This window comes from Dermacentor andersoni, chromosome 4, assembly GCF_023375885.2.
Source record: "Dermacentor andersoni chromosome 4, qqDerAnde1_hic_scaffold, whole genome shotgun sequence".
Lineage (NCBI taxonomy): Eukaryota > Metazoa > Arthropoda > Arachnida > Ixodida > Ixodidae > Dermacentor > Dermacentor andersoni.
The window spans coordinates 46,236,572-46,261,410 of record NC_092817.1 but is presented as its reverse complement, the minus strand read 5'-3'; the positions used below and the strand labels follow the sequence as shown (position 1 = coordinate 46,261,410).

The window sequence follows — 24,839 nt, the reverse complement described above, 5'->3', positions numbered from 1 at the left end:
GTCGACTACGTGGCCGTTTGTGATGAGCTGTGCGATGAGGAACAGCGACATCTGCTTTTCTTCGGAAATGCGCCAGGTTTGTTGTGGCATGATAACGTGCGCAACGAAAAATAGCGAAGATCACGTCTCGTGTTTTGCGTAGCGAACGCGACCACATTTTCTGTGCGTGTTTGGTCTTCTGCGCGATTAGCAGTGCATCTCTCTTGCACGAGTGGGGGCGCGCGGTGCGTGTAATTCTGAAAAAGGTTTGCAGTCACTGACCAAGTCAAACGAAAAGAAAGCCGTATCGGAACGAAATCTGACAAAGAACGAAATCTGACAGCGCGGATATACTTCTTGAGTCATCCTTCATCCAATCGACAACCGGGCCCATGAACCGAGCAGCAGGAAGCATGCCAATCGTCTAAAATCGGTCATTATGTCACAAACTTAGCCTTTAATATGTCACTACTCGTCTTGTCCGCCTCATCGTGAACAAGGAACCCGTACGGGTTCCAAAACGTATTTCTTTTCGTTTGACTGGGTCAGTGACTACAAACCTTTTTCACTTCAATGCCTGACCAGACGAATTTTTCTCGAAACCTTGACTGCGTGCAATTATACCAGTCGCAGTGACAAGGCAATGACGGGACTTCAGGATCCATCATTGCTGTACAGGTGGTAATGAATGGGACGCGATGATCAGGTAGCGCGTATACCTCGGCACAGTCTGCGCTGTGCAAAGAAAAAGAAAATTTGAGTGCAATATATAGGCTGAAAGTTATGGTTGTGAATGAGCTCCTAGCATGTTTTTACCATTGCTGGAACGGCGTACGTCCCCGTGCGGGGATGTGCATGCGCTACTAACATGTCTTTACCATTGCCGAAGCATCGAAGGGTGTACGCTTCTGCACGGGAAATGCACAAACGCTGACCCTATGAAATTATCCTATCTTATGGCAAATCTCATGGGCCTTACGTAAAACAGTGAAAATTCCTCTTTTCTTTGCCATTACAGCACGAACTTTATGCTAGGATGGTCGACAGAACAAGCTAAATTAGTTCTTTTTTTGCTTGAGACCAGCAAAGGGTGGCAGCAGACACGTTGGAGGCATGAGTCCCATCGAAAGTGCCGCGTAATGTGGATTATGCATTAGTATATATTATGCTCACCCGCATGGCGATGACTAATAGTTCAAATTAACTTTAAAAATATCACCGCCCAAGCATTCCGTACAGGTGGTTAACCAGCAGAGCTGAAACCTGCAGCCCCGGTGTCTATCACTGGGTTAAGCCTGACGGTTCATTAAACGGCGGCTTGGTAGACTGTGGGATCCTCAGTACGCAGTTGCTGCTTGCGCTCGGCTCCACGAGCCTGCTCTTGAGCCTGAGCTGCAGCATCGGCACGGCGTAGACGAGCTCGTTCCCGGTTCTGCTCGCGGCGTTGCTGATCGAAAGTTGCCTGCTCCTCAGGAGTACATATGACACGTGGTCTACCCATTTCGGAGCCGTAGAGAAATTGCTGCGCGCCTGCTCGGCTGCGACGGAGAGCAACGACATCACTGCTGGCGCAGCTGATCCAACACCACCTAGATGACACAAAGCCTTTTCACTCTGGCCCATGACGTCATGTTACCTGGCCTGACTGCCATTGAATCTAATGGGGATGCTCCGGAGTAGGCAACAGTAGTTTTGACGTCACCGCTTTCAACATGCCAGCCTTGTCAACGGAAATTTTGGGCCAGGTAGCGCGACGTCATGGATCGCTGTAAACTGGCCTTGTGCTATCTAGGTCATGTTGGCTAATCGTGAGCCACTCTTTATCTCTCTCTCTCTTTTCGTGCACGCGCATGGGGTTGAACCGGAGGAGTTTTCGGCATTCAGGCGACCGACAAACGGATGGACGAATCGGCTAGCCATATACAGCTTCGCTGTAATAGGGTGTTTACCATCCATGGGAGGAGGTGGAGGAAATAAAAAGAGAAGAGAGGGATGTTAACCAGAAATGCCTATGGTTGGCTAACCTACTCTGGTGGACGGGAAAGAAGGAATAGAAAGATGAGCTAGAGAGAGGTAGGTGGGGGGCTTACCATCCAGAAGCCTAACAGTGTCTTAGGAGGAATGCTTTAAGGGTGTGCTCCTAATTAATGTTGACCACCACCATCTGGGGTTTCTTACATGCTAAGGAGGGTGATAGAATAACACGCTAAGGAACGTTATGGCATCCTGCCCGCCTCAGAATTTAGGCGCCGTCGCTGGCTATGGCTGATACTCACTGACAATTTTCACCTTGTATGTCATTTAAGACAATTGTGTAGATGAGACAAAAACTAGGTACCCTGACGTCAAAAACATTGCAATGCAAATTTTTAGTCCGATAAGCAGTCTTTTAAGCAAAGTGTTATTACGGCACCGTGAAAATGTGCATCTTCTGTTGCTCGCTTTTGAAGATTAATAAACTTCTTGTGGCTCTTTGATCTACGCAAGAGGCATTCTTACGAACTCGCCATACATGCTGACTTTCAAGCAACCATACACTTGGCAAGAACGCTACATTATTGTGCCAGTAAAACAAGCACGGTCACTACGAGCACACTTCGTAGACGCTGTCACTTCGGAAAAGAGCAATATGCTGGAATTGCGATCGCAGCAATTTACATACTAACAGTGCTTCTCTGCAGACATCCGGCCGGCTTAACGTTTTTTTGCCAACCAGCAGCCACTTCGGGTGTGCGGCACATGGAAGTGGCCCTGGCAGAGACGCCACACTGTGTTCCAACAGGGGTAGTTCTATTGACAGCCAGTCCAATGCTCTCAACATTTCGTGATGCTTTCTGTGTCTCACTCGCCCGCTCATTTGCAATGCTGTCAATGCTGTCAGCTGTCAAGTGTCATTAATTCTCATAGAACGGTAAGTTATCCACAAACTCACCACGTGCATTTCGTCCACTTATGAATCCAAAGCAAAAATCTTATTACTAAAGCTTATAACTTTCTATCACAAACAGCGTAAGGATTCCCAATCAAGGAAGAGCTGTCCTAAGTCATTTAATGCTTTATTGTGTTAAATTGTGTTAATAAAATTTGAGGTATATCATTCCAGCATCCGCCTGTAATTTGATGTTCACTCCTCTTACCAATCTTCTTGACAACAGAGCTTCTAGAATGAAACAAATAACGGAGAAAACAGACAGAGAGCTACCTTGTGCGTAGTTTCAAATGGAAGCTATCTTTGACTAACCCAGCACGGTGTCGCGTCCTGCGTTGGTCAGTATCTCGCAGAACCTGGAACACTTTTTTTTTATCATACAGAATTTTCCAATATCGCCTGTGACAGATGGCGTAATTGTTGCCGTTTAACTAAATTACTCGAAGCGGCTGACATTACTCGTACGAGAAATCGAAATGTATATAATCAATTAATTAACAGATATTCATTAATTAAATTTACAATTAATTACCTTACAGCCCAAATTGCTATGTAGAAACAGTAGCCCGTGAGTCTGTAAGGCATAGTCGCCTGGAACGACTTCTAAGTATCGCACGGGTGTCGAGATATGCGCCGTGAAAGTAACGGTAAAAATGCACTATTTTTCCACTTACTTTTTTAACAAACTGCCGATTTATGTAGTGAAGTACAAAATTAATTGTAACAGCGATATTCTTCGCACACTTTGGGAATGATCATCACGATGCTGTTATCATCCTGAAAATTCGTTTAAGTGCCTCGCATACTCACAGGCTACAATTAAAAACTTGAAATATGTGCCGAAAATCATTAATTAGTAGTTTAATTAGTAAATGTCTCTTAATTAGTCGATTATGCATTGCGATTTCTCGTGCATGCCTGCCTCTGAGTAATTCAACTCGATGACTGGAATTGTGAAATCGCCCACAGGTGAGTTTTAAGTATGCTATATACTCTAACAAACTATCTGTTGTATACACTGTGAGGTACTACATATATACATGCCCTGCTATATACAGTATATTGTCGCAGGTCACAGAGCACAGAGGCTTTATTGCGGCAAGCCGCAGTACGGCGCTGCACTCGAAAAGGACATGCAGGATGCAGGCCAGCACAAAAGAACGTCTTTGTCTTCTCTTTATCGTGCTCGTACTCTCGAGCAGCCCGGACGTCGTCTTTGTCGCCGTCAGGGTGTAGTTGGCCCAAACAGTGACGCGGCATTATCCTCCCTCCAGAGCGAGCATCGTTCTGATGCTCATCAAATGGTAGTCGTTAGACTCGATAAACAGCTTGTCGGTGTCCACATCATTCAGACAGATAGGGCTTCATGCGCACCACGTGCACTATCTCAGGCACCTCTTGACGGCGTTCGTAGCTGCATGAACCGTCACCCACGACCTCGTAGTCCACGTCCCTAATACAGCGCAGGACCTTGTGTGGTCCGAAGTATCGGCGTAAAGGTTTCTCAGAGAGGTCTCGGCGTCGTACCAGATACCAAACCGAGACTCTTTCCCCGGGTGTATAAGCGACGAATTGGTGGGGGAGATTATATCCTCGGGCGCCACGTTCTTGCTGTGTAGTTATTCTGACGCACGCGAGCTGTCGTGCTTCCTCGGTGCGCTCAGTGAATTCTGTGGCATCTTCGTGTGAATATTTAAAGTCATGATGCAGCATAGCATCAAGCATTGTAGTGACTTCTCGACCATGGATCAGAGCAAACGGCGTCATTTTGATTGTTTCCTGGCGTGCCGTATTACATGCGAATGTGACGCACGGCAATATTTTGTCCCAATTCTTGTGCTCCACATCGAAGTACATGCAAAGCATGTCTGCGATAGTCTTGTTGAGGCGTTCTGTAAGCCCATTCGTTTGTGGGTGATCGGCTGTCGTCTCCCTATGCGCTGCGCCACTGAGTGTGAGCACAATGCGCAAAATCTCAGCTGTGAATGCGGTTCCTTTGTCCGTGATGACGACCGCCGGAGCACCGTGTCTGAGGACAATGTTCAAGATAAAGAACCATGCCGCTTCAGCTGCAGTGCCGCTCGGAATCGCCTTGGTTTCCGCGTATCTGGTGAGATAGTCTGTCGCGACTTTGGCCCATCGTTTGCCGCCACTGTCAGATATTGGAAAAGGGCAAAGAAGGTCTATTCCAATTTGAGTAAACGGCGTTTCCGGTACGGCAACGGGCTGCAGTAGACCAGCGGGTTTAGTCGGTGGTACTTTGAGTCGCTCGCACTCAAGGCAAGTTCAAACGCAATGTTTCACTTCTGCTTCGCGTGAGCCTTCCAGCAGTATCTTTCTTTGATTCGTGCCAATGTTCGCGTGGCTTCGTAATGGCAGGCTTGTAAGATTTCGTGACGGAGATTTTCGGGAACTACTAGCAGACAGCTCTTCCCTGTTGAAGAGAACTTATTCCTGTAGAGAATTCCATTACGTAAACAGAATGAAGTTAGACTCCTTGAAAATAATGTCGACACATTCGTAGCTGGCCCTTTCAAGAACTCTATGAGTGGGTTGAGCTCCCGGTAGTTTTCCTGTTGCCGAGAGATGGCGGCCACATCAACAACTCCTAAGAAACCTGCGTATTCATCCTCGTCGGCGTTCGGTGGTGCAATCGGTGATCTCGATAGGCAGTCGGCATCTAAGTGCTGCCTTCCCGACTTGTAGACTATTGTCATGTCATATTCTTGAAACTGTAAGCTCCAGCGTGACAAACATCCAGAGGGGCCTTTCGTATTGGTCAACCAACAAAGGGAATGGTGGTCGCTTACGACTTGAAAAGCGCGGCCGTATAAGTACGGGCGAAACTTCGCGACTGCCCATACGACAGCCAGGCATTCCTTCTCCATGGCTGAGTAGTTAGACTCAGCACGTGACGGTGTTCTGCTCGCATAGGCAACTACTCTCTCGGCACCGTCTTGTCAGTGAAGGAGAACAGCGCCGAGGCCCACATTGTTTGCATCTGTGTGATCGCTGTTGATGCATCCTCGTCAAAGTGAGCGAGTACAGGCGGAGTTTGTAGACGTTGCCGTAAAACGTGGAATGCCGCTTCTTGCTCCTCTCCCCATATAAACGCAACGTTTTTTCTTGTGAGGCGGGTGAGTGGAAAGGTGAGGTGCACAAGATCTATTATCAATCGCCGCTAATAGGTACAGAGACCCAGGAAGCGTATGACTGACTTTTTATCCATTGGCCGTTGGAACTTTGCGACGGCTGCAAATTTATCCGGGTCAGGCCTAACACCGTCTTGACTTACGACATGACCTATAGGACTTCATGACTGAAGTTCTTCAAACCCAAAGTGACATTTTTTTTTGTTTCAGTGTAAGCCCCACGGACCGTATGGCTTGAAGAACTGACAGCAGCCGTTTTACATGTTCTTCAAAAGTGGCAGAAAAATCAATTACGTCGTCGAGGTACACCAGGCAAGTCTTGCACTTTAGAGCGAATAGGACAGTGCCCATGAGTCTTTGAAATGCGACTGGTGTCGAGCATAAGCCGAACGGTAGAACCTTGAAGTCGTAAAGCCCATCAGGCGTCACAAAAGCAGTCTTCTCTCGATCGAGCTCATCCACCTCTATTTGCCAGTATCCACTTTTAAGATCCGTAGAGGAGAAGTAACGCGCATGCCGTAGCCTGTCCAAAGAGTCATCGATCCGGGGCAACGGATAAACATCTTTCTTTGTAACGTGATTCAACTTGCGATAATCAATGCAGCACCCCAACGTACCATCTTTCTTTTTTACAAGCACTACAGGTGATGCCCAGGGGCTCTTTGATGACTGGATTACATCATCCTGTAGCATTTCCTCGATCTGCTGCTGTATTGCCTCACGTTCTTTCTGAGTCACACGATACGGGTTCTGTCGAATGGGTCTTGCTGTCTCCTCCGTGATGATGCGCTGCTTTGTCAGCGACGTTTGACCTGCTCGCGACGTAGATGAGAAACAGTCCTTAAACTCTTGGAGCAGTTCCATAAGATGGTGTCGTTCTGTTAGCGTTAAGCCCGGACCAACGTCAACAGCGGGTGTACATGGTGTTGTACGAGCCTTGGCTTATTCTTGCATGGCAAAACAGTCTTGAACGCAGTCGATTTCATCCAGGTATGCGACAACGGTGCCTTTACTGATGTGCCGACGTTCCTTTGGGAAATTTGTCAAGAGCACCTCCTCTCGTCCGTCGACTAAACTGACGATGCCACGGGCGATGGCAACCTCTTGGTGGAATAGAAGGGCAGTTACATGTTCCACTACTGCGTCTTCTTTATACTGTGCGCCGAAACTGACAGAAACAAGTCTGCGTGATAGCAGCGGTATGCACACGTCCTCGTCGATAACACGTAAGGCTCGGCGTTGTGGTTCTGTGCCATTGTTTGCGTAACTTACAGGGGGAAATGATACCACGCCGTCGCGTATGTTGACAACAGCGCCGTATTCCCTTAAGAAGTCTATTCCTAATATGAGTGATTTGCAGCACTATGTAGAATCACGAATGTGGCGATAAAAGCTACGTTCGCGATCGGGAGTCTTGCTCTACACTTGCCTGTAGGTGTCATCACCTGGCCTCCAGCATTTCGAATGTAAGGGCCCGTCCATGGCCGTCACTTCGTGCCCGTCAATCGTTACAGCGAGATCGGCAGTCACAGTCGGCGTCGTCCTTTTCGGGCAATAGTGGGGGATTTTCGGCAACTTGAGGACTTGCAACCTTTCCCCCGAAGGTCACTGCTTTCGGTTTCCCCGCCGTGGGCTGGGAGAACAACCTCTGGCGACGTCAGTAAAACTTCGGCTGCTCGGCGAGGAAAAACGCGCCGGAGGCGGTGAGCGGGACCGTAGATTAGATGGGCTCACTTGCCGGCCAGCATGGATGTCGTCGAAGGAGGCACGGATTTCATCAAACAAGCGTCGCGTAGCGGCATGTGGACTTTCCAGATAGCCAGCTGGACGATGAGGACAAATACGATAAATGTTCCCTGGCTCTCCACTCATATAACACAGTGGTCAACGATCTGCAGTGCGCCATATATCGGTGTTGCGTAGCTGGGGTCGCCTTACTGGTTCCCGTTGGGCCCAGGCTCCGACGGGGGCCGTTGACGGTACTGTGGGGCCGGTATGGTAGACAAGGGACGAGAAACAGCGTCGGCATAACTGTATGCGTTCGGCTGGTATCGCACCTCGGAAGGCGATGGACGACGAACCGCGTCTGCGTAGCTGTAGGCGGTCGGCTGGTATGACATCTCGGGACATGGCTCGGAAGGGACATGGCTAGGATCCTCGTAAGAGACCAAATTCTGGGCTCAAACCTTGCAGGCGGCGGCTCGTGCGGTGTACAGGCGTCTCGACGCGTGGGTGTCTTGTGGGGCTGGATGCAGGGCTGCTCGAAGGAGTACCGATCATGAGGCGATGGTACCCAGCACCTCCACCAGTGTCGCAGGTCACAAATTGCAGGGGCTTTATTGCGGCAAGTTGTAGTACCGCGCTGTACTCGAAAAGGACGTGCAGGATGCAGGCCAGCACAAAAGAACGTCTTTGCCTTATTTTTATCGTGCTCGTACTCTCGAGCGGTTCGGTCATCGTCTTTGTCGCTGTCAGGGTTCGCACAAATAGTGATACGGCAATATATATACAAGTTCCAGATACAAGTTCCAGCAAACAGGCCTATGCAGGCACAGCACGCTAAGCTCCAAATCAGGGCCATCGAAGCATAAATCAGGTATGTATTATTTCGCCTCATAGGTATCTCTGATGTACAGAGACGTCCTAATGAAAGAGAACACGATTTTCGACAGCGTCGGCCGAAGTTTCCTATATTTGACCTACCCCATTCACGGGCCACTGCGCATATGGCCATATGTGTGTGTGCCCATTCCTAGCCAATTACACAGGCTGGGTATGTCTATTACGTGTGTCTGTGTCTATGACACGGAGAGCATAGCAACCCTAAGTGCACACTTGCGTGTGTGCAGGGTGATACAATGCAAGGACACACATGTGTCGTCCCTCTCTCTGCATATACTTTTCACCATTCTTCCGCGGAGAAATATCAGGCATCGCCTTCATTCTCGTGACATTGCTGCGCCTATGTCTCACCGCATGCAGTCGCTTGCACTGGTGTTTGCATTGCGGCATAGCTTGTTTGTTTGAAACCGACTTATAAACCGTAATGCGCATGAAAAGAAACGTTGAATGGCATTAAAGTCGCGACTTGCGTGGCACATGAACAATTAATGCGACGACACGTTGCATAAAACTATAATAAACGCGATTGAGTATGCCGCATTTAGTTATATAGCATTTAATTAACCGCTTAAGCATAACTTCGCTTCGCATAGCTTCCAACGTGCTTGCCGGATCAGCACTTTCTTTTTTTCTTTACCGTAGAACGTACTTACGCCTCGACTGGATCAACTTACAGGATAACCAATATTTTATTTATTTTCGCAACGAGCAGGTATTCGCCCAGAAGTCGAGCGTGAATCTGTTCCGAGTTTCTCGATAGTGACTATTTGTTCTCCTCACAAATGACAACCAACCAATACTCGACGAGCGAAGGCGCTAATTTGATTTCGCAACCGGATAGGAGACAGTCGAATCTCACCCCATCCGCCAAGGAAGCGTTCTAACGCGCTCGGCTCCGGCACTGCCAAATTTCCCTTTTTTTTTTCCTTTTTGATGTTTCTGTTCTAGGGCGGCATAAGCCCGAGTTTGCCTCTTGTCCAGCGACGCCGAGTCGACATCGGGGACTGCGATGCGCCGCCGACGCCGTCGTGCTCGCTTCAGAGCCGGTCTGATCCCCCCGTTGGTCCCGAGGGACGCATCGGTCGCTGATAAGAGCGGTGACAGTTCCCCGAATCGGGAACAAAGCCTCTATCTCTTTCACCTTGCCCTCCTCGAACGTTGCCGGAACGCAGGGCAATAACCTCAGCTCACTGTTTCTTGGTAGTAAACACGCCCTTGCCGAGACGCGATCACTTGAGTATGTTCGCTGCAGAGAAGCTATAACGGTGAAGATACAAAGAGCGCAACTGCGGTCAATGACATCAGCGGTGGATACTTAACCAGAACAATGCGTTGGCGGGCTAGTTGGTGTGAATCCATGAATACTTTGTTTAGCGCAAAACGACAGAGACAAGAAAGACGACAGGACAAGGCGCTACTCTCAACTGACATCATTTTATTGCGTCACTCCTTTATAGACCGCTCAAACCAGAGGAACATGCGCAGTGAGCACCATGCGGTGGAGCCACCAACATCCGATCCCAAAAGCGCACTCATGCGACAGAATCCAAAAAACCAAATTCAGCGCTGTACAAGGTTAAGGAAGGCACACTAATGCACTGTGACCCCAATGACTGAATGAAAAAAAGCTTCCGATAACTCTCGGGCGGTGGTGTCACGGCTCTTTTTCAAAATCGTGGTATCACAAAACATGGGTTTGCACTTGCATGTTTTACAATGCTGAGCCAAATGGGAACCTGTGCCTGTTGGTATGGATCGCTCATGTTCTCTAAGGCGCTCGTTAACACAGCGGCCTGACTGCCCTACATACACTTTGCCACATGACAAGGGAATCTTATAAACCACACCGACTCTGCAATCTACAAACTTCACGTGGTTCTTTTCACAATCAGGTTTTTTACTTGTTTTAGAAATACGGCTGCACAACATTGACAGTTTCTGAGGAGCGGAAAACACTACCGGAATTTGATATCTAGTGGCGACATTCTTTAGATTGTGAGCCACTCTGTGGCAATACGGCACAACTTCAGGCCTCTTCTTTTGTATGATGCGGTTACTTTTGTGCCGCTTCCCTTTCAGTTTCTGAAGCAATGCCTCCGAGACTGACGTCACCACCACACTTGGGTAACCAGCAGCCTGCAGCCTATTTAACTGAGCAATGAAACTCATTTTCGCAGAGTGATGACAAGATTTCATTAAGGAAGATTCTAAACACATCAAAGCAATGGCGCGTTTCACAGTCTTTGAGTGCGCAGACGCGTAAGGTAAAAGTTCCTTACGTGCACGTGGCGAATACATCCAACAGGTGTGGCCTGTTTCTAAGGAAAGCTGCAAATCTAAAAACTGGAGTTTTCCGTCCCTAGATAGCTCATGTGTGAAAGTTAATCCTTTGCCATTGTCATTGAACAGAGTTAAAATATCAGCTACCGTCACGGAGCAGTCATTGTTAGTCTGTTTCATCACAACAAGAAAATCGTCAACATATCTAAAAATTTGAACTGAGTCATTGATTAAGGCACTCTTAAGAGCGCGGTCGACAAACGATAAAAAGATATTACAAAGAGCAGGCGCCACACATGAACCAATACACACACCATTTTTCTGGATAAAAAGGTTGTTTTCGAACCGGATAAAAGTTGCACTTAAATAAAATTCAAGAAGGGACATGAAACTTTCCGAAGACAACCCGGTCACATTGCGAAAATCTACCTCGCCACTTTCTTCGATGCACGTCATCACACTGCGAAATAGCTTATCATGCGGTATTGAATAGTAAAGATCTTCGACGTCAACAGAAAAAATGTCAGCTACTGAATGGTTGTCTTCCAGAAAGGAAACAACATCGAAAGAATCCTTTATGGCATAAGGATCGTCAATAGTTAAATGCTTCAATTGTTTTTGCAAAAAGCGGCTAACCAAAACCTGCCAACAGTTGTTTTCACTGACTATTGTACGGAAAGGCACATCCTGTTTGTGCGTTTTTGCAGTGAAAAAAACCTCTAGAGCAAGTACCTTACATTGTTTTACATTTTTCACAATCTTGGTGAGGCCCATATTTTCCAACAAAGAAATGGCTTTGCGTTTTACCTTCTGAGCTTTCTCATTTGCCAGAATGAAGTTCTTGTTGACAGCCTCAATGGCTTTTTTGTTGAAGACAGCAGACGGAGCTATCACAAAACCGCCCTCTTTGTCACTGAGTAACAGCCGAAGTTCATTGTCTCTAAAGAAAGATACTGTCCTTTTGATCACAGCTGTCGAAGGTGGTGCTCTCCCGGTGACGGTCCTACGAAGGCAGTCCACCCCCTCGAGGAGGCACCGCTCCTGGTCCTCTAGTTCTGCTTTCCTTGCGATACGCCTGTTCAAAGCCAGTAGCTCATGTGCAGGAATTCTTGGTTCCGTGCTATACTTCGGCCCATTCTTTAACAATGCAGCAACTTCGTCAGGAAGCCTGGCGTCACCGAGTACCTGGAAACCAGCGGTGACAGGTTGCGTTTGTTCCTTTCTGCGCGGGAGTCTAGACCGGAGGAGTAGCAGCAGCTGTGTCCACCAGAATTCTGTAGTCTGAGTTGATAGACGTCTGTAGAGACGAAACTTCTTCTCAGCCACAATAGGCGCATCGCGCGAGTAGCAGACAGCACTCAACCAGTCGTACAGAAGGCGTACCTGCCGCCAAATTTCAGAACGAAGAATCCGACACATTCGCCGCACGTGACCGACGGAAGGTCTGACGTTCCCGAAGAGACTCGCCACGTCTTGAGGAACATGTCCATTCTTCATGCAGAACGTAAGCATCCTTGCACGGCACACAGCAAAAGCTATGTGACTGACCAGAACAGCAGGATCAGGAGATGACACAGACACACAAATATCAGGGCCCACAGTAGAAGAAAGATAGTTCAGCACAATGCGTTGGCGGGCTAGTTGGTGTGAATCCATGAATACTTTGTTTAGCGCAAAACGACAGAGACAAGAAAGACGACAGGACAAGGCGCTACTCTCAACTGACATCATTTTATTGCGTCACTCCTTTATAGACCGCTCAAACCAGAGGAACATGCGCAGTGAGCACCATGCGGTGGAGCCACCAACATCCGATCCCAAAAGCGCACTCATGCGACAGAATCCAAAAAACCAAATTCAGCGCTGTACAAGGTTAAGGAAGGCACACTAATGCACTGTGACCCCAACGACTGAATGAAAAAAGCTTCCGATAACTCTCGGGCGGTGGTGTCACGGCTCTTTTTCAAAATCGTGGTATCACAAAACATGGGTTTGCACTTGCATGTTTTACAATGCTGAGCCAAATGGGAACCTGTGCCTGTTGGTATGGATCGCTCATGTTCTCTAAGGCGCTCGTTAACTGTGTGTCTTCTACTGTGGGCCCTGATATTTGTGTGTCTGTGTCATCTCCTGATCCTGCTGTTCTGGTCAGTCACATAGCTTTTGCTGTGTGCCGTGCAAGGATGCTTACGTTCTGCATGAAGAATGGACATGTTCCTCAAGACGTGGCGAGTCTCTTCGGGAACGTCAGACCTTCCGTCGGTCACGTGCGGCGAATGTGTCGGATTCTTCGTTCTGAAATTTGGCGGCAGGTACGCCTTCTGTACGACTGGTTGAGTGCTGTCTGCTACTCGCGCGATGCGCCTATTGTGGCTGAGAAGAAGTTTCGTCTCTACAGACGTCTATCAACTCAGACTACAGAATTCTGGTGGACACAGCTGCTGCTACTCCTCCGGTCCAGACTCCCGCGCAGAAAGGAACAAACGCAACCTGTCACCGCTGGTTTCCAGGTACTCGGTGACGCCAGGCTTCCTGACGAAGTTGCTGCATTGTTAAAGAATGGGCCGAAGTATAGCACGGAACCAAGAATTCCTGCACATGAGCTACTGGCTTTGAACAGGCGTATCGCAAGGAAAGCAGAACTAGAGGACCAGGAGCGGTGCCTCCTCGAGGGGGTGGACTGCCTTCGTAGGACCGTCACCGGGAGAGCACCACCTTCGACAGCTGTGATCAAAAGGACAGTATCTTTCTTTAGAGACAATGAACTTCGGCTGTTACTCAGTGACAAAGAGGGCGGTTTTGTGATAGCTCCGTCTGCTGTCTTCAACAAAAAAGCCATTGAGGCTGTCAACAAGAACTTCATTCTGGCAAATGAGAAAGCTCAGAAGGTAAAACGCAAAGCCATTTCTTTGTTGGAAAATATGGGCCTCACCAAGATTGTGAAAAATGTAAAACAATGTAAGGTACTTGCTCTAGAGGTTTTTTTCACTGCAAAAACGCACAAACAGGATGTGCCTTTCCGTACAATAGTCAGTGAAAACAACTGTTGGCAGGTTTTGGTTAGCCGCTTTTTGCAAAAACAAATGAAGCATTTAACTATTGACGATCCTTATGCCATAAAGGATTCTTTCGATGTTGTTTCCTTTCTGGAAGACAACCATTCAGTAGCTGACATTTTTTCTGTTGACGTCGAAGATCTTTACTATTCAATACCGCATGATAAGCTATTTCGCAGTGTGATGACGTGCATCGAAGAAAGTGGCGAGGTAGATTTTCGCAATGTGACCGGGTTGTCTTCGGAAAGTTTCATGTCCCTTCTTGAATTTTATTTAAGTGCAACTTTTATCCGGTTCGAAAACAACCTTTTTATCCAGAAAAATGGTGTGTGTATTGGTTCATGTGTGGCGCCTGCTCTTTGTAATATCTTTTTATCGTTTGTCGACCGCGCTCTTAAGAGTGCCTTAAACAATGACTCAGTTCAAATTTTTAGATATGTTGACGATTTTCTTGTTGTGATGAAACAGACTAACAATGACTGCTCCGTGACGGTAGCTGATATTTTAACTCTGTTCAATGACAATGGCAAAGGATTAACTTTCACACATGAGCTATCTAGGGACGGAAAACTCCAGTTTTTAGATTTGCAGCTTTCCTTAGAAACAGGCCACACCTGTTGGATGTATTCGCCACGTGCACGTAAGGAACTTTTACCTTACGCGTCTGCGCACTCAAAGACTGTGAAACGCGCCATTGCTTTGATGTGTTTAGAATCTTCCTTAATGAAATCTTGTCATCACTCTGCGAAAATGAGTTTCATTGCTCAGTTAAATAGGCTGCAGGCTGCTGGTTACCCAAGTGTGGTGGTGACGTCAGTCTCGGAGGCATTGCTTCAGAAACTGAAAGGGAAGCGGCACAAAAGTAACCGCATCATACAAAAGAAGAGGCCTGAAGTTGTGCCGTATTGCCACAGAGTGGCTCACAATCTAAAGAATGTCGCCACTAGATATCAAATTCCGGTAGTGTTTTCCGCTCCTCAGAAACTGTCAATGTTGTGCAGCCGTATTTCTAAAACAAGTAAAAAACCTGATTGTGAAAAGAACCACGTGAAGTTTGTAGATTGCAGAGTCGGTGTGGTTTATAAGATTCCCTTGTCATGTGGCAAAGTGTATGTAGGGCAGTCAGGCCGCTGTGTTAACGAGCGCCTTAGAGAACATGAACGATCCATACCAACAGGCACAGGTTCCCATTTGGCTCAGCATTGTAAAACATGCAAGTGCAAACCCATGTTTTGTGATACCACGATTTTGAAAAAGAGCCGTGACACCACCGCCCGAGAGTTATCGGAAGCTTTTTTCATTCAGTCATTGGGGTCACAGTGCATTAGTGTGCCTTCCTTAACCTTGTACAGCGCTGAATTTGGTTTTTTGGATTCTGTCGCATGAGTGCGCTTTTGGGATCGGATGTTGGTGGCTCCACCGCATGGTGCTCACTGCGCATGTTCCTCTGGTTTGAGCGGTCTATAAAGGAGTGACGCAATAAAATGATGTCAGTTGAGAGTAGCGCCTTGTCCTGTCGTCTTTCTTGTCTCTGTCGTTTTGCGCTAAACAAAGTATTCATGGATACTTAACCAGAGTTTTCTAATGTTAGTGGCAGTGACCGGCCAGCTCGTAATTGTGCAGTGCTTTCTCCTGCGCGAACATAGTACTTCTAACAAAAAAATCTGTTAATTCAGTTCCAGGGACCAAATTCGCACAGCTTTTCGTTGATAAGGTCTGTTTGCGATTGAACGGCCTCTTCCGCTATTGGTATATCCAACATTGCGATTGACTGGTTTGTACTCTTAACAAGCAAGCTGACTGCAAGGGCTTCGTTGTGATTATACGGTATTAGGTAATTACTGCACTGCTTTATTTAGTCATAAAAGAACATGGCCCTTACGTCCCACATCCAATACTCAGATGCGATGATTAAACACATATGGCTAAGGGTACATTGTATTTTAAGGAAGTGATGTTAACAATAGACTGCGCACAACGAGGTTTCACTTTAGTTTGACGGCGTATAAGTTGTTACTACGTGTAGCAAGGTACAGCAAAGAACACAGCAGGTAAACGGGGTGTTTCAGCGAACACTTTCAATTTTGTTTTTAATTGCCTATGGCAGATAGTACAATTCTAATCCATGTGCTAGTCTACTCGAAGAGGCGGACATCACTTGCCCAAAAAATTTAAACGAATAATCAACTAATTAACAAAACATCACTAATTAAAATTTCAACTGATTATCGTAGTACATTTACAGTTTAGAAATTCTAGCAGGTGAGACAGCAAGGCATATACACTTGAAAAGAATTGTGTGGATGACGCAATTTACGAGATATATGCGCCGTCAAACTTGCGATAAAAATGCAGTGTAGGTCCACTTACATTCTCAACAAAACGTCGTTTTATGCATTGAAGGACAAAAGTAACTGGAACGCTAATGCATTTCTGCAGAAAGTTCGGGAATTATGATCTCGAAACAGGTGTCCTCCCCCAGACGCCAGCTTATGTAGCGAAGTGCCGTCTAGATAGCGTTTTATTGGAACAAGTTTTTTAATTGGTTCCGTATTAGATGAGATAGGGGAACTCGGAACGCCGCTTCGCAGTGCTGCCAGTAGGCGAGCTTCATTGCCCAGTATAGGCACACTTTGCATTAAGCTTCTGCCGCGACTAGCGTTCTCAAGCTCATTTTCAATTCCTACCTTCTTCCGTACAGGAGCCGACGCATCGTGTCATGTTTATGTCGTGAACACCCCCTCCACTCGCCGCCATCCCCACCTTCTTCTTTTCTTAAGTTCCTCTTCTTGATGCTGCTGCGCACCTTCATGGGCGGTTTTGCGAGTTCCTCATTGGATGCTTTAACGAAGTCATACCCATTGTGACGAAGCTACCCATACATGGCAATGCTGACGTCAAAACATATGCGCGTGTGACTTTGATTCTCCAGTAGGAAGCGGTGATCATTCCAAAGTATGGATGAGCGCATTTAGAAACGAATTTTTGCACTGCTGACATACAAAACCGCCGAAAGATGAGAAGAGGTTTGAAGCGCCATCTCTAGCGTGGCGTTGGAAACGTTAGATTTCCTTCACTTTCTCATTTGCGATACTACGGGAGACGGCGACACCATCGCCATGGTTCAAATTGACCCGCGAGCTTTCGGTTTTCTACAGGTCATGGGGCCTCAGACGAAAGAAAAGTTTATTGCTGATTGCAGTTACCCGTGCTTTGATACTCGGACAGATGTCTAAAGATCAAAACCTTTCCTGCGTACGCCAGTCTCTACTTTCTGTTACGCAATCATTGCCGTCATGCTATCGTCGTCAGGACGCTTCCTCATTCTAAGCTTCACCCTCACTCAAATAACAAAAAAAAAAACAAATCACTACCCACAACTAGGGATCATAGTCACGCCCCTGCTGCAGTGTGCAGTTGCGAATCAGTGAACGCGCATATCACTGCGCTTTGGCGCAGCTTTGGTGTTTGACAGTTTTGGCGGGATTTTACGGCCCGCGGGCTCCGAGAGACGTAGTACTTAAGCTTTTGTTCTTTCACTTGCTGATACTCCAAGAGAAAGAAATACAGTTAGGCAAGTCATATGTAATGCGTAAAGCAGAGAACCTGTGTTCTATGAGAGTGTAAGAGCTTGAGAGAAGGGAAGTGAAAGCCGAGGACGGCAGAGACTTGGGTGATGTGATGAAGGAAGAAAAATTCTGGGCACATACGAGGGAATCGGCTGACGGTAAGGCAGGTGTAAGTGGAGATCGCCGATAGGTGTCTTCATCTTCCAGCATATTCATTAGGGTGACGATGATGACAAGTTTAGAACATCTTAGACTCTTTAACGTGCGCTCAAAGAACGGCATTGAAAGTTTCTACGCGCCACCACCATCTAAATGCCAGAGTCGGGGCAGGTAATCGAATCCGTCACCTCGTTCTCAGCAGCTGAGCGCCATAGCCACACAGCCAGCCCGGCAGGTGAGACGCAGTTGTGTGAATCACAGAAAAATAAATGATTCGTGATGTCCGCTCTGAGAGAATGCTGCTGACGCAGTAATTGAGTTGAGAGCCGGTGGAATCGATGAGGTCGGCCAGATTTCGCGCCATTTGTATCTATTTTAGTGGAAGTGGTGCCCCGTCTGTCCACACAGGAGATACGTCTACTAACACCATTTTAAATGTTATATTCTTCACATTTTGTATTGACGCGCGTGCTCAGAATGTCTAACCGCGGAATGAATTCTGGAACAGCTTCTTGGCTCTCCACTTGCTGGGAATAAGAAGCCACAGAACGAATTAAGATCGGGAAATACTGAGCTGCTCGAATTTTCTCTGCAGTAAAGCGCGACGACTGCTTAAGGTTGGGCCAAAAGCATGAGCTCAGGGTCTGCACTGCAGCTGTGTTAAAATACCTGAAATAAACACGTAGCCCCTATCTCCTTCTCGCGTCCTTCACAACTCCCCAATAGTTCCATCTGCGGGAAAACGCAGTCGAGAAACGGTACATCTCGGTGGATCTGACCCCGCACCCGACAGTGTGAATTTTTATAACGAACAAAAACAGGTTTGATCCTGCTCTTGGGGATGCACTTAGGGTATATGCTGTTTTTATTTTTGTTCCAGTTAGCTGAGGCTTGCTTAGTAGGTAGAACCTTTATTTTTCTGCGTACGTCAAGTACTGTCTCCAGAAGTCACAGTTCTTGTCGCCAATATTCCTGTGCAGGGAGTAATTTCCTGGCTGAATCCACAGGGCTACAGGATCGTCGATCGTGTACGCCGGCCACTCGATCCCGTCGATGACTGGCTTTCTGCAAGCAGAATAACAACAGAAAGTGACACCTGTAATAGCGCATGTCCGTAAATGAATTACAGATATTGGTCATCTAAGACTGGGACGTGCGCACCATATACAATGCCTAAAGTACAGCCGAATTTCATACGCTTTTTCTTCACGTACTTAATATAAAACCTTAGATTTGATAAATACCTCCCGAGTACGTCTCTCAGTACTCCTCGATGCCTCCAAGTTAATAAAATGGTTGCAGTTAATGTACTAGTGTAGCACTTTCGAGGGTGCATTGCTGTGCATCATCCTGTGTCTCACACAATATACACGGCGCTGCGTTGTACCCGCAAAAAGGCCAAGTTTGACTCATTGCACGTATGATAAGCTCCTATAATAAACACATCTTGCAGCTGTTGTTTTCCACCTACTCTTCTCGCCTAGCGTCTATTTTTGGTGCACGCTCATAAATGTTTCTAAGCGTTTCATGTACCACTGAGTTCAAACGTTTACGAAAACCAAGAGCCTAAAAACACAATAAAAGAAAATCCTTCCATGCCAGTGGCTGCAAACTGAAACAGAAAACCGCAGTTCTCCCTACTTCGCACTTCTCTCACTTCACAACTCTACAGAAAAAAATAACGCATGAGAAAATTTGTTCGTTCATGGCTGCTATGTTTTTAAAACCTCTCTCGGTCGGGATCATCTCATTTCCAAAATACTTGCCCCGTCTTTGCAAAATTCGTGAACGCTTTCATCACAGCCTTGCTGAACTCCCGATCTTCGTCGGTGAAGTGTTCCGGTTTGAGGAGAGGAACGCCGAAGTAGAAGACAATGTCAGAAGTGTGCGGGACGCCAGTCCACTTCGGGAACGGGAACTTGGCCGACCTGTAGCCGAGTACCGAAAAGTAGACCGAGTTACCCATATCGGAGTAGTCTTCGGCGAAAAACTTGCTGGGACAGATGAACTGGCCGTCAGTTATAAACTCTGCATACAGCTCCCTCAGCAGTCGCTTATCGCCCGCAGTGGCCGCACTCGCGTATCGCTCCAGCGAGGGCGCGAACTTGTCTGGAAGCCAGGCGAGGGACACGATGCGTAGAACTTCCTTGAGCTCGTCTTCGCTGATGCTTTCGAGCTCCTCCGTTTGAATGCGGCTATCCGGAAAAGACATAATTATAAAATTCCCTTCGGTTGCGGTGACTCCGAGCATGACATCAACGTTGTTAAACTCGCCTCCCTTCATTGCCACGGTGGGACGCTTTGGAAAGAAAGCGTTCGGATGTGATGGAATGAAGTTGAATACCTTAGTCGCGGCGCCCTTGTAGGTGGCATCGCAAAGGAGCTCAGCCGGCTTGGAGCGCAGGCACTTGAGTACCTCTTGCGGGTAAGACGCGAGGTCTCTGTAAGCAGATGTACAGCCAACGAGTTCAGCGACCTTGTTGCCCTTGGATAAACTCTCAAAGGCGGTATCTATCAAACCGTCCGTGTCGTACGCTCCGCTCATGAAGACGGCTCTTTGAAACAAGCCCCGGCTGAGGGGAGACAGTACATGAGCGCTCACACTGAAAGAACCGGCGCTTTCTCCGAACAACGTCACCCGTGACGGATTGCCACCGAACGACCGAATGTTGTCGCGAACCCAACGAAGCGCCAGGTTCTGATCCAGGAGACCCATGTTGCCCGGCACTTCAGGCACGGCAGCATTCAGAAAACCGAAGATATTCAGACGGTAGTTGAGAGTGACGACGACGACGTCGTGCGAAGCCGCCAGCGCGGAACCGTCGTACCAGTGTTGATAGGCCGAACCGAATGTGAAACCGCCTCCGTGAATCCACACCAGCACTGTCTTGAGTGGTTTCGAGCTCGCTGGGGTCCAAACGTTGAGGTAGAGGCAGTCTTCGGAGTGGTTGACGTAAGGCGCGAAATCGGCGCTGAATACTTTCTGAATACAAGCCGTCTTCGGGGCCGTGGCGTTGTAGACGCCGGACCAAGGGTCGGCGGGAATAGGTTCCAGGAATCGAAGCTTACCGACGGGTGGGCGAGCGAACGGAATACCCTGGTAAACTTCCACCGTCCTACCGAGGACTTCCACTGTGCGTCCTTCGACGGGCCCGTTTTTCGTGGATGCTATCGGTGACTTCGCAGCTTCCAAACCTTGTACGACGAACGACGCCACAAGGTAAGTCAATATGCTCCGCATCCTGTTGGGAAGTTGCAGAAGCCTGTTGAGAAATAAGATACCATTGAAAAATGATTAGTCACACTTTCATGGATAGAAAATGTAAAAAGGATTACATACTCTAAAGCTTTACATCTTTCACAACATGTTACCTCGATTATTTAGGTTAAATGCGTTGATGAGGTTCATTGCTTACATAATTCTCTAGAGCAAAAACATTTTTAAAGGAATCTTATTACATTACCCTAAAAATTTTGCAAGGTTTATATACTAAAGCTTACTCCTGAAAGGCCGGACTCATTACTTTCCTGTCCGAAGTTGCTTGGGTTCCAGAAAAAACAAATTCTCTTGGGAGGTTGGCAAGCTAGCTGGCAATTCATTGACGCTGCAGATTTGTTTAGCGGGTATTGCGCAAGATGACTATCGTTGTCCTGCCCACTACTGTACAATTAATACCTCTGAACATCGTCAATACTGAACAGTAGTCCTTACTGTCATCGCCCAGTCCCGTATTCGCGCTTAAGACCCTCTGCAACAGCATCAAATATTTCACGTTATTTTGTAAAGTTCTCTTAAACAATCAATCATGCAAACGTGACCTTTCTTTTACTTTTTTTAGAATACCAATAAAAATGGCCATTTCCTTACGTGCACATGGGGCAAAGTGGTGACCGCCGAAGTGTCATGTGCAGCGCCCAGCTCAAGACTTCGAACACCTCTACAGTGACCGATGCTTTTCTGGCCTTTATTCCAATGACACGCCCCACAGGGAACAAAAGAGAGAGCAAGAGTTGAAAAGCAAGCAACGCCAGCCACCTAGGTGTCAGTGACTAACAACTTCCCGCGGTGAGGCCCATTTGGCGCCTTCTGTTTTCTCAGCTTACCGCATTAGCATTCTGGTTTCGGTGTTGCAGCAGTGGCTGCGTCAATAAGCAGCTATCATTACGGAAAGGTCAATCCGCCACACCTAGGGGTGACCTTGCTGAAAGCAACACTCTCCCAAAAGAAGCGAAGGAAAGCAAAACACGCAAGAACACCAGTACCAAGATACGTCAGCTTTCGCTAGTCAGTATACCGTGTTCTAATGTTACGCTTCAACTAACATCTTTAGATACATAAATGGATCAGAAAAGCTTTGTCCAGGGTAAGTTTGCCTCTCATCAGCGCCCGACGTAAACAGAGTCAGGGCCGCTATTTTGTAGCGATGCCTTATGCCTTATTCTATGCTATTCTTATCATCCACCACACACGGCCACCTGATCCCGTTGATAATGTGGGTAGACCGTCGCTCTGACCACTGGCCAAGCGCGAAAAGCCTGAAAAAGCATAGAATCGGAAAAGGCATCGCTACAAAATACCGGCCCACGTTGGCTCACAGCCATGCCGTGAGCATGGGGTAAGAATATTGTACACTATCAACTTTGACAAAGTCAGCACGGGTGACGGTCCATCGGAGACCGAAAAACCAGTGTCCAGTATGATGGTGGATTTGTTAAAACTTATCGGAAATAAGGTGTTGACCGCTTTATCATTCTTATCTAATGTGTTTTGAGCGATAGTGCCACGCTCTGCAATAAGCCTTTCATCTGTGGGCGGTGCGAGTGTCGTCCTACAAGGCTTGGATTAGGCTGAAGTCTGGATCAGCGAATTTCAATGGGATCATCCTGAACTTTATCTCGGCTTTCCCCAAGGACACGCCCCTGAAACTTCCTAGGTTTCCAGTCCACCAGGTGGGCCCTTCGAGCCAACCGGTAATGAAAACGCTTTCGTTATCGTCATCGTGTCAGCGTACTTGGCGGAAATTTGTCACTTGAATGTGCAAGTGTAACTTTTGGTACACTGTTTCTGTCACATATGCTTTGTTTCCTTGCCTAAAAGTCAAGCTTGGTGCTTTCTTTTGGTTTCTAGGATGGGGAATGGGAATCTGTGGCTGAAAACTGGATAATCGATAACTGGAGCGATTGAGCAGAACCTTGCGAGCACATCGGCGAAACCGACAGCAATCTTACAATAAGGGGAATCTGCGTATATTCAGCGGAAACGGACACCTTGATCCCACTAGGAAGGTCGCAGACAGCGAGATCTACATGTAGTCCTATGCATTTCTATCACAACCATTTCTTGTGCTTCTAATTATTTTATTTTCGGTACAAGTGAAATATTATTTTCAGTAAAAGCCCCTTGAAAAGTGGTTACTTTGATTAATCAGGAGAAGCAGAATAAATAGAGCAACAAACGAGGAAAAAAATATCAAGCGTTCGCGCTTGTTTGGTACCTTTCAGAAACCGCATAGGTGATGGGCTCTCGTAGCAGGCTGCCGTCGCCCGAATCAGTGAACCAAAGCAACAGGATGAGTCCGACACCCGACAAGACCCTCTCGCCTTCTGATATCACCCTTGGCAAAACAGCGGTGTTTCTTAACAATGGAGGTCTAGCTGCCTGACCTACCTAAGAAATCTCAGTTCGACCTGACGTCATATCGGCCGCTTGTACCTTCGAGTTTATATGGAAGAAGTAAGCGGTCAAGGTAAATATCACGCTGCTTGAATGATATGTCGATTTGGGGAATGGATACCGTGACTTCATGACCTACTTCAGACAGAGCCACACAGTTTATATAACAGTGTGGATAACAATGCCATCAAATTTCCTCACATGAGCCCAGCAGAACATGTAGCCGAAGGGTATATCTATGGTGCTCTTCTTTGAGACAAAGTATACCTAAGATAAAAGGCACTCATGTCCTAAAAAAAATTAAAAATTAAATTATGGGGTTTTACGTGCCAAAACCACTTTCTGATTATGAGGCACGCCGTAATGGGGGACTCCGGAAATTTTGACCACCTGGGGTTCTTTAACGTGCACCTAAATCTAAGTACACGGGTGTTTTCGCATTTCGCCCCCATCGAAATGCGGCCGCCGTGGCCGGGATTCGATCCCGCGACCTCGTGCACAGCAGCCTAACACCATAGCCACTGAGCAACCACGGTGGGACTCATGTCCTAGTCCTCGATCCATTAAATGTGGTTGACGTTTAAAGCATTACCTTTCCCTGTTCACTGAGATACTTCTCCAATTAGAAGGCGAATCATTTAATGTATCTGTGGCTATGGCAGACCATTTGTGGGTTTCGGCCTTGCCCTTTCCCGGTTCAAGCCCGTTTCTGGTAAAATCTAACACCCGCTTTAACATAGGAATTGGTATACGCCACTGCGTTGTGCAAAGTCGGGCGAGAAGCCCGTATCGAACATTTGAAGGCACAGACTGCAATAAAGAAGAAAATATTCCAGTGGCTATGTCTATTACTGCGACAATTTCTAAAATATAATCGATAGAGCTGCTCAATGCGTTATAACGATGCTCGGTTACACTTCCTTTCATTGTCGAGGATTATCAAAAGCGGAAGAGGCAAGGGAGCCTCGGTTACTTGCACAGGATGTAAAACTGGCTACGCGAATTCTTTGCAGCCCTGATCTATCAAAGCGGGTACAGAAGCACTACGTAGGGCCTTGCTACACCTTTGTACCCTATGGCGCGGAGTAGCCTTCACAATATAATTATCCTTCCTCACAAGAAATGTGCATCTGCTTACAGACAAATATCTAATGATTAAACAGGTTCCCATATCTGTTTGAACATCATATCTGTTCACGAGACATCAAATATGTCAACGACAATACAAAAAAGAAAAGAAAAATGGCGTTTTTTTTTGTCCCAGACATCACAGGCACAAAATAACTTTCATTCGGTCACTGTCCCTGCCTTGATGCTTGACGCAACTTGTTCCTTGGCGCATTAAGTCAGCTAGACAACTAGCTCCCAGAGTGACCACTCTGGGAGCCCCACGTAATTGTCCGATAACACTTTATGAGC

General features: G+C 47.1%; 1 protein-coding gene across 1 annotated transcript; it reads right to left on the bottom strand.

Annotated features, from left to right (window-relative positions):
* Positions 1-18,641: 18,641 nt before the first annotated feature.
* LOC126537055 (cholinesterase-like) lies at positions 18,642-23,309 on the bottom strand. Its single transcript, XM_055073671.2, has 2 exons — positions 23,242-23,309; positions 18,642-21,009 (listed from the first exon to the last, which is right to left on the bottom strand). The coding sequence occupies exon 2, from the start codon at positions 20,985-20,987 to the stop codon at positions 19,494-19,496; it is 1,494 nt and encodes a 497-aa protein (XP_054929646.1). The 5' UTR covers positions 20,988-21,009; positions 23,242-23,309; the 3' UTR covers positions 18,642-19,493.
* Between the last annotated feature and the right edge of the window lie 1,530 nt (positions 23,310-24,839).